Genomic DNA, 10,708 nt, shown 5'->3' with positions numbered 1-10,708 from the left:
ATGCTGATAACGGAGTTAACGCCTTATTTATCAAGGAGTTTTATCATTCACAACGATAAAGTGATAAAACTCGTTGTGTATTATGGTGCTCTAGCCAATCAGCTCCCAACTGTCATTTGTTTGAAATATGACAGTTGGGAGCTGATTGGCAGGAGCACCATTATCATACACAACTAGTTTTATCACTTTATTGTAGTGAATGATAAAACTCCTTGATAAATAAGGCCCATAAACTGATGGCACCCATTTTAGTTATATTCCGTTACATACAACACTCAAAAGCTTGCTACACACTATATGATCCATTGTACGATATATCATTCTGACGCAGATCGTAACTACATATCGTAACTACATATCGTACAGTGTATACATTCGATTTGCACGGCAGATGGGATGAGGCAATAAATGACATGGTGCTGTTACATGCAGCATGTAACGACACATCGCACCGACGTACATCGGATTGTGCAGTGTGTATGGCGCGACCGATGTATCATTACATTGCACCGTAGCTGGATCGCACCATCGTAAGGTGAGTTTCCAGCTTGAGGAGTCGATGTATCAAACCTTTTTGACTCGTGTAGTTATGTACAGATTTCCTAACATTCAATGAGAACTGGTGAGAGAATTATCCCTTTTGAACCAAATGGTGAGATGTATCAAACATTTTAAAAAGGACAGATCGAGAGGTTACCCAGCAACCAATCAGCTTCTAGCTGTAATTTTATAGACTGTACTAGATAAATGATAGTTAGAAGCCGATTGGTTGGTTGCTGTGGGCAACCTCTCCGCCTGTCCTCTTTAGAAGGTTCGAAACATCTCCCTTTTAGTTCAATAGGATAATTCTCTCACCAGTTCTCATTGAATGTTAGGATATCTTTACATGAACACAGATGAGTTGAGTAAAATCGATTGATCCCATCCTGGGGCAGCGTTACTCGTACACAGATATCCGAGGCTGTCAGCGTTAGGCAGAAGATTCAAAATACTGCCAATGTACATCCCCATTGTAGTTACTTCAATGGGTATGATGGCTGTAGCCAAACAGCGCTATAAGCTTCTCTACTCTCCTCTCAATCAAACATGGGAGGTACTCTCGCTTTACTCAGAGAATTATGCAAAATCTATTGGTTGCATAAACTGGCGCATTAACTGTGCAAAAAAGGCTCTGTAACAGATAGTAACCAAAAGCTACAATTATCTTTTTTATACAACATTAACGAGAATAAAATTGATCAGACTGGTTGCTAGGGTTCAATCAACTCTTTTTGCACAGTTAACTGCATAATTGGCCCTACTGTACAGGTCATGCCCCAAGTTGCACTAAGCCATAGCCACTAATCAGACATCAGCTTTCATGGAGTAATGCTGCATTATCGCAGCTGATATTGGCCACTTGGCCTGGCAGCGTCAGCGATCAGCACAAACACTACAACAATAACAATTTGATCGAAACCAAATTAATTTACCAATGCGCTTGATAATGATCTGGTCTGAAGACTATTGCAGATCACCGCTATTGCCCTGCATGCGATATGACCATTCGGGCCACTGTGTGGTCAAACGCCAAACCAAGCAACAAGGTTGGCCTTTTTACAGTGCACAATGACAGATAAAAACCTATGGTTTAGTGCAAAATTGTATCTATATGTTTATAGGTAAACAATAATTTTTAAGAACCTTCTACAGAAGTCGCCGAAGCAGAGAAAACTAATTGTGGTAGGCGGGGATCAAGTTTTATAAAACGATTGTACTAAAAGATCATTACACTATATGAAATGTTTCCCATTTAAAAAAACAAACAAAAAAAAATGTGTGCCAGGCTATTTACTGTATATACAACTGTACTCGCTGGTTAGAGTGACTTAAAATATTAATCAATGACCTCAAATAATAAAATGGTGGCATGCTTCATTGTACTTCATTGTCATCACTTCCTGGATTTAAAAATGTTCGTCAGTCTGCAAAATAACCTAACCAGCCACAATTACTTCCTGTATTTGTAAAAGTGGCTGAAAAAATTGACTAGAAGAAGCTCACAAGAGGCATTAGGCAAACACCCCACAGTTATAGATAAACATAAAATTATTTACATCTTTAAAATAAAAAAAATAAAATAAAAGTCAAAAATCTGTCCATCCTCAAAGAATAAATAAAATATTCATCAAAAAATTACTCAAAGTAAATGTTTTACAATAAATCATCTTTCCAGCAGTTTCACATTGTGTTTCTATTTTTCCTTCATAGTTTCTTTTCTTCATGAAAATACAGCTCAGTTACTTAGAGATTTAATGGTATCCTATAAAGTTTGATCTTCAGTCTCCAAATACTGTTCATGTCCGGTAGAAAACACTTTTTTCCTTCATTTGTCATTTTTTAAAGGGTGCGAGTTTAGTAATTGTGTTCCAAAATGGAGAAGTTTTCCTCTTGGGTTCCGCCAGGGAAAAGACCTGTTGCTCTGGAATGCTGGTGGGCACTGTAACATGGCGCTGGTGGATCGGATGTAAGTTCTGATGAGGAGGAACTGTGGGAAATCCATTGTACGTGCCACCTGTGACAGAACCAAAAGACAAGAACTCTGAAATCACATACTAGAGATATTAAATTTTTTTTTTTTTTATAAAAAACAAAAAAATGGACCCAGTAGCTGTAAAATACAATATTTTTGCAAGGAAAAACCACTGCTTGGTTCTCAGGCACATCCAAATACAGATGTGTCCACATACATCTACATACCTCCCATCTTTTCATGCTGCCTGAAAATAGGGCCGTGGCCAACCAACAAGGGGCGTGGTCTCACTGGAAATGCCGTACCCACGAGCCACGCCCCATTTTTGTCATGCTGAGGGCTTGCCCAGTGCTCTGGGAGCTGCTGGGCAAGCCCCTAGCCTCTAACAGAGCCGGCAATGTCTATATGAATGGCGCGTGCTCAGCTATGAAGAGAGGATGCGGTTAAATAACCGCCGCCCAGAATTCCGGCCGTCGGAACCCCGACGGCAGAAGGCCGACCCAGGATTAAAGATAGGCTTCGAAATGCCCGACGCCCGGCACCCCGAATGAGGTAAGCCGGAGATACTTAGGTTGTAGCCGCGGGGGGGAGGGTTAGGTTTAGACAACCCCAGGGGGACTTAGGGTTAAGCACCACCAAGGGAGGGTTAGGAGGGAGACAGTGGTGGGTTAGCCTACTTACCAGATGCTGTGGGGATGTCCTCCCTTCAGGCTTCCGGTGTCGGTATGAGCACCGGTGGCAATGCAGCCGTCGGTATTTCATACAGATTCCATGCATAGCAGCAGCGTGAGTGTCCTCCCCAACTTCCCCCCGCCCTCTGAAATCAGGACAGTTGGGTGGTATGCATCTATCCTTCGTGCGCTACAAGTCGCATTCCATACAACGCTTGGGCGCCGTGCGACTCGGTAGCACAGAGCATCTTTTCGTGCAACTTTTCCCTTCAAATGTGTCTTTTTCACATTGCTATGCAAATGACAGACAAGCAGCTTCTGGCGATTAAAATGATATGCAGCATGCCTATATTCGGTGTGCCACTGCGGGTGAACCTGCATACGAAATGCTACGTTACAGTGTCAGCGGATGTGACACTGTAACGTAGCATTTTGCATGCAGATGCAGCCGCACACACAGATTATAGGCATGCTGCATAATTTAATCACCAGAAGCTGCCCGTGCATCCTTGTTCACATCGCGAATAGCAGGGTTGTTTAACGTGCAATGAGGCTAGATGTATATGTAATTAACAGCTTACATTGAGGGTGTAGAAGATAATCATGACAGGTATTGAACAATAACCCTAAGAAGCAAATTAAAGTAATGAGCTTTTAGAGGCCTGCTCAGAGGTAAAACCTTCTAAAATGAAAGTACTCACCAAGTACACACTGAGGCCTAAATACACCTATTTTATTATTTATTTACAGCCTCTATATTACAGCGAATATTTCATCACTCACATCATTCCCTGCCCCAGTGGATCTTGCAATCCATATTCCCTAGCAGCCCAGATGGACATACAAACACGCTAGAGTTCATTTCGCCAGAGGTCTTTCTAATCTGTTTTGTACGATGGAATCCAGGAAGACACATTGCCTGGTAATGGATAAAGAATATCAACGTCCCACACACTTAACAGCTCATGCGGAACTGCTGCTTGGTAACGACAAAATATAGTTCAATTGTCAATGAACTGGAGCTACCCCCCCCTTCCCCCAGACAATTGCAATCCTGTTTTTTTACCCAATTCTAAAAATCACTGCTGAATGTCACAATGCCAGGGTTAGATGCAGCCTCAGGCTTCAGCTATGTTGGGAATCGGGCTCTGGCAGCACAGGACATAATTAGGCACAGCATGAGAAGTCTAGGAGTATGCATTGATTTACAATGGGACGTTAATTTTAATCAGTATATTATCTCACATTGTCATGGTCTGAGGCATCCTCTGTGTGCTGTGTGCACGAGCGATCAATTGGCTTATATTAGTTGCCATTGTATCCCAGTACAAACTTTTTTTGTTTTTTTTCTGTGAAATTTATGGCTCTTGGTCAGATTCAAGTATAAAAGATGTAACAGCTGCATTTGGCCAGGGGGGCTGAATCGGGAGAAACCAGAACTAGATACCCAAATACATATTTTAGTAGACCGGCATTTTTTTAAGTTTGCAGAATACCATGCCTGGGCACATTCAAACTTTAAAATAGACGTGGAATACAAACCAGGGAGGGACCCATAATTGGGGCTAAGCACATTCATCCATAAAAGTGCACTGGAATATGCTGGTGCTATATTAGTAACGATTATGGAATAAATACATTAATTATTTAATAATCTGAAGGCAGCGACCAATTCATTATAAACAGGGGACATCATGGGGAATGTAACAGTTTATTTACACAGTGCTAGACTGCACGGCTCCCCTTACTGTAAGCTACATAAAATGTATAGAGTAAATATTGTGTTTGGGAATATTCTGCAGTGGATAGATGACGTATTCATATGTAATTGCCAGACACAGGCAGTATCCTCTTCACTGATCAGCTATAAATACCAACTGCCCCTGCAAACTCCCGACTCGCTATCGTAGTTTGCAGTGGTGTGACCGGCACCATAAACAATAATTGGTTTTATTATTCCATTCGCTTTTCAGGTGTCAACTACATCATGAGAAGAGCTTTTAGCCGGCCACCCACAAGCTAATGATATGGGCTAAGCATGGTCCAATTTGGTCACGTGTACGATACCCAACTAGATAAGATCCACTTGTTTGTCACGATTCATGGCCCAGATTGCTCCAGGTTTACTGCAGTCGAAAATGACAGCTGCAACATTGCAGTGTGCAGGGAGATCGAGAGCCAATAAATCCTTCCAAAGTCCTAATAGAAGTCTTGTGCAAAAAACTTTGTCAAACTATAGCATATGATAATTTTACACATCCATGACTACTGAAAACTGGTTCCACAATCAAAATGTCTACACGTTGTCAGGTGGAAGCTGTAATGACAACCTATTAATGCGATTTAAAGCATTTTAGGAGTGTAGGCTTTTAAAGCATCATATTTGAAGTTACATAGCAGAATGCTTTTAATTGCAATATTGACAAGACGGTTTTTCGGCTGTCCCCTTTCTGAGTGTGGAAAATGTCATTGTCGAATTCGGAACAGCAAACCCTGATAAGCGGTGGTGCCCACAATCGTTTAATCACTTTATTCCTGGACCAGTTATATTATTGCTATGCTATAAATTATATCCCAATACAGGGCCCTATAAAGTGGACATACAGGTGATCACAATAAAATATGCACATGTTCTTGTATTCGGTACAGAGAATGAACAGTCTGTGTGCAATAAGGCCAGAACCCGACTCACCTTTCATCTTTCCTTGCCTGGATCTCTTTGCATTATGCATGGCTTGTTCCTTCTGCTCTTCTGAAAGCTCCATTCCTAACAGGAGACAAGTCACATAACATTGGTCATAGCCAGTGAGATACAGGTGTGGGCCAAGCCGCAAGTCTAAAAGTTCCTCTACTCCAAGCCAAACGGTCTTCAACCAACATGTCTATATAATCCTAACATATTAATAGGAGTCCGTAATCAAGGCAAAATGAACACACTGTTCTACTACAATCCTGAGTTTACTTCTCGTGAAGACATATGGTGGTGATGCTCACTTTGTGGGGAGATGTAGGAAACAGATTGGAAGTTGCTCATGGCAAGCAACCAATCAGATTCTAGCTATCATTTACCTAGCACATTCTATAAAATGATAGCTAGAAGCTGATTAGATTCTATGAGCAAGGTTTAATACATCTCTCCCATTGGCTCCTAGCATCCTTCTCCAGGTAGTTTTGAGAAAGGTGTATAAGTAATGAGAGTGCTGGGACTTGTAGTTCCACAAATGAGAGCTGGTACCTGGAGACCCGGTACAGCTGGAGAGCCCATAGGCTTCCTAACTCTAGTGACACATGCTGCAAGAATGGCCGTGATCTAGTGCAACCAGCCAGATATCAAAATGTATGAGGTACCAAAATAAGTGCAATCATCAGCTCAGTGATTGTTTTGACTGGACACACTGCTGCAACCAGTGCAATGCCCACGCCTTAGTTTCACCTCACACAGAGACAAAAAGCAAGAAGTAGAAGATCATCATAATCACCAGTCATCAGGTGGAAAGACGGATCAGGCAACAGGCACTTCATACTCTCCAGCATTTTCTCCCAAGTATACAGTGTGGAGTCTGCCATCAGTATAAATAGATAGGGCAGTGGGAGGAGTTATAGTACACATTACACACGTGTCGTCTCCTGGGGAACATCAGTCTAGAAGAGCATTCCAGGAAAGGTACACCCCCCACAATGCATCATCATTACTTTACTGTGGCTTAAAACCAAACGTGACTCAGACTTATCCCACACGTGAAGATCCAGTAAGTCAGCATGATTGCCCAACAAGTTTCCCCAGATCATGTAAAAACTATTAAAAGGAACCGATCGGGCATCATGACAGAACAGAGAGAAGAAATTGCTAGAATTCCATAAATCCTCAGCAAAAGGTAACACTCCTCACAAGCTAACAACTGTTTATTGATTCCATGGCAACACAGCATATATACAGCTCTTGACTGAATACCATATATAGAGCTATTACTGCTTATAAGTATCTATGACAGTAGAGCATATATAGGGCTCTTAGGGGCATATTCACCTTAATAATGACATTAAAAACTGAGACATGTAATCTAAAGTATGCGGAGGCTGGAGAATCCATTCCTCAAGTTTCTAGGCTACCAAATAATGTGAAGCCATTTAGGAACCTACTTATCCTGTTACTGCAGCTGCATCAGGAGTCTGAATAATGTTAAAGAAAAGTATTTATAGGAAAACAAGGACATCTACTTCATGACCTATTTTTCTCCCAAAATCATGGTGGACAGTATAGCAAGAATTGTCCCCTACAGTGTGTTTGGTGCCACATATGGTAGTTCTGCCAAAATGATAGAAACTCCCCCCCCCCTGTTAATGCGGTTGGCCAATCACATAATCAGCGTTTGTATGTGATCTCTGGATGACCAACCACAAAGCTTATCTTCCAGGTCATTCTCCCCAACTGTCCTTGAACCGAAGTAGATAAATATTACACCCCTCGTCTTCGGACAAGGCATTTGTTTCTGTACAGAATAAGCTCATATGTGTCCTACTATATTAAATGTCTGAACTGACCATCCTTAAAAAAAAAGTTTTTAATTTATGCACATTAATCCCTTTACTGCACAGCTGCTAAAGTGAACTTCCTATCTAATTGTAAGTTGCCTTCCCTGACCGATGCACGTTCTGGTATAATGTTAATACTAAAAAACAACAAAATGTAAATATGAAATAAAACAAAATGGAAAGGCAAAAGGAATAGTGTATCTTGCACTGGTACAACTGTAATCATATTAAAAAGTGTTTTATAGTGCAGCTGCAATCTGTGTAAAAGTACCTTGGAAATCTTTACATTATAGAGGACAGGCGTAATAAGCAACTGTTGGTTGCTTCCTTGTTTGACAGCTGAATGTTTACCATGCTTATATTTTGCATATCCTGCGAGCTGGTGCTGGACAAAGATAATAGACCTTTATCTTAAGAGTGCTAAGGCATGGTCTATTATATCGGGTTGGGTATGGGACCCAGGCAGTCAGAATACTGACAGCGGCATCCCAACGCTAACCCTTACCCCTAACCCTCCCCGTGCCTGAACCTAACCTCACTCCTAGTGCCTAAACCTAACCTCCCCCCTCCCCGCACACTATCCCCCCCCTTAGTGCCTAACCCTAACTCCTGATACTTACCTTCGAGATGCCGGCGGTCGGGATTCTGGAGCCAGGATCCCGACTGCTGTCGGTATTCCAGTGCCGGTATGTCGACTGTCAACATCCCATCTGCTGACTGTTTCCCATTATATCGATCAACATATAAGTACCATGTTAAAAATTACATTTGGGAGCAGAGGAGGGGTTCATTTCTAACAAATAAATAAATTAAATAGATTTTTTACATTTTGTTTTATCATCATTAAAAAAAATGTGGGAAGCCCTTTTGGGCATTCCTTTTTGTTTTTTTGTTTATTCTTTTACATATTTTTTTCTTTTACCTGGGGTGGGCCGCTGATGGCCTCTCTGTAATTTTGGCTGTTCTACATTATGCTATTCGCAAATGTTGTTTATAGTCTATCATGGCTCTTAAGTTACTATCGATAAATGTTAATGGGCTTAATTCACCCAGAAAACGTACAGTGGTCTCGGACGCCTATAGGAGAGAGAGAGCTGATATAGTTTTTCTACAAGAAACTCATTTTACTGGTTCCCATTCTCAGCTTCAAGGTAAGCAATTCGCCCAGACCTTCTTTGCATCTGCAGATTGTAAAAAAATGGGGGTTGCTATTTTAATTCACCGTAATATCCCATTTATGCACACTAAAACAATAGCTGATGCAGACGGACGTTATGTAATAGTGATTGGCACCCTCCGTACAGAGGTTCTTACCATTGTCTCAGTATATGCCCCTAACCACGGTCAACCTTGATTTTTTAAGTTAGCTAGAGTTGGCCAGGGTCATATAATTTTGGGAGGGGACTTTAATACTGTCCTTGACCCTCTCTTGGATAAATCCGGTTTCCCTAAAAAGAATGAAGCGACACCATCTAATGCATCGCTCACTCTCACATCCTCCCTCAAACAGCTTAATTTGTGTGACTCTTGGCGTCTTTGCCACTCTTCTGCTAGAGATTATACCCATTTTTCAGCACCACACCAACACTACTCCCGCATTGACATGATTCACATTTCTTGATCAATTTCGACTCTAGTTAGTGATGCTGGTATTACTCCGTTTACATGGACCGATCATGCGGGGGTTTATATTTTGATAGATATACATCGGGTTCCACAGGGGACTCGTAAATGGCGTTTAGATGATTCTCTTTTGTTGAACCCCTCAACTCTTTTGGAAACTAAAAATGCTTTGTTGCATTATTTTGAGGAAAATGCATCCCCTGATCTCTCATCTGGTATAATATGGGAGGCCCATAAGGCTACCATTCGAGGCCATCTAATGGCAAAAGCCTCTGCAATTCGCAAAAAGGCAGCCCAAGAAATTCTGTCTTTAGAGTCCCAATTCTCCACTCTTTTGGCCCAACATAAATGTTCCCCAGAGCTTCCCTTCTCTCTCAGATAGACTGCTTAAAAGGACAGCTGAAACCCTTCTAGCCCGTCGGGCCGCAGCTATTTTACAGAAACTACACCAGCGGTTATATGATAAGGCTGATAAAATTGACACTCTTTTAGCTAATAAGTTAAGATGCAAACAAGCTTCGAGTACGATAGACAAATGACATTCCCACAAACTAGGAGCCCTCACGTATGACCCTGTAGTGATGGTAGAAAAGTTTAGAGATTTTTATAGTTCTCTCTACAACCTACCAGAACCTCCCCTTTTTTCCTCCAATGGTGTCGAGGGAGTACATTCATATCCAGGGGCTGGCTGGCAACTTTTAGCCTGGGGGGCAAATGCATGCAGGCGGCCCTGGCAGAGGAGTAGCGTGTAGCCAGGGTGCCCGAAAGAACGTGTGTGCTACGGCGCGGCCCCCCCCCCCTCAGGAGAGGACAACCTTATGCAGGCCTCGAGTAGTGTCCCCAGTAGTGATCCCCCCTATGCAGTGCCCCTTGTGCCCCCAGTAGTAAGCCCCTTATATAGTGCTCCCAGTAGTGGTAACCCTTATGCAATGCCCCTTAAATAGTGGCCCCAGTTGTAGACTTCCCCCTATGCAGTACCCCCACTACTGCCCTTTATATAGAGCCCCCAGCAGTGGTCCCTCGATGCAGAGCCCCCAGCAGTGGTCCCTCGATGCAGTGCCCCCAGTGGTAGTCCCCTCCCCCCTATGTAGTGCCCCTAGTAGTAGTCCCCTCCCCCGTATGCAATGTCCCTAGTAGTAGTCCCCTTGTAGTTCCCCTTGTAGTAGTCCCTCCCCCAGTAGTAGTACCCCCCTTGTAGTGCCCCCAGTAGCAGTCCCTCCCTTGTAGTGCCCACAGTAGTAGTAGTCCCCCCCTTGTAGTGCCCCCAGTAGTAGTAGTAGTCTCCCCCCTTGTAGTGCCCCCAGTAGTAGTAGTCCCCACCCTTGTAGTGCCCCCAGTAGTAGTTGTCCCCCCCTTGTAGTGCCCCCAG

The 10,708-nt window shown here is 42.6% G+C and overlaps 1 protein-coding gene across 4 annotated transcripts in view; it reads right to left on the bottom strand.

Annotated features, from left to right (window-relative positions):
* Positions 1 to 850: 850 nt before the first annotated feature.
* Positions 851 to 10,708, bottom strand: part of SPATA13 (spermatogenesis associated 13) — a 70,050-nt gene continuing 60,192 nt past the window's right edge. For all 4 annotated transcript variants that reach the window (XM_088458601.1, XM_088458604.1, XM_088458602.1 and 1 more), the window contains 2 exons: positions 5,876 to 5,950; positions 851 to 2,554 (listed from right to left, as the gene is read on the bottom strand). In XM_088458601.1, coding sequence (XP_088314727.1) covers positions 2,373 to 2,554; positions 5,876 to 5,950 — 257 coding nt within the window. In that variant the 3' untranslated portion in view covers positions 851 to 2,372. The remainder of the gene's footprint in view (positions 2,555 to 5,875; positions 5,951 to 10,708) is intronic.

Source organism: Taudactylus pleione, unplaced genomic scaffold, assembly GCF_031769625.1.
Source record: "Taudactylus pleione unplaced genomic scaffold, aTauple2 ptg000842l, whole genome shotgun sequence".
Lineage (NCBI taxonomy): Eukaryota > Metazoa > Chordata > Amphibia > Anura > Myobatrachidae > Taudactylus > Taudactylus pleione.
This window is presented reverse-complemented; position numbering and strand designations above follow the sequence as displayed.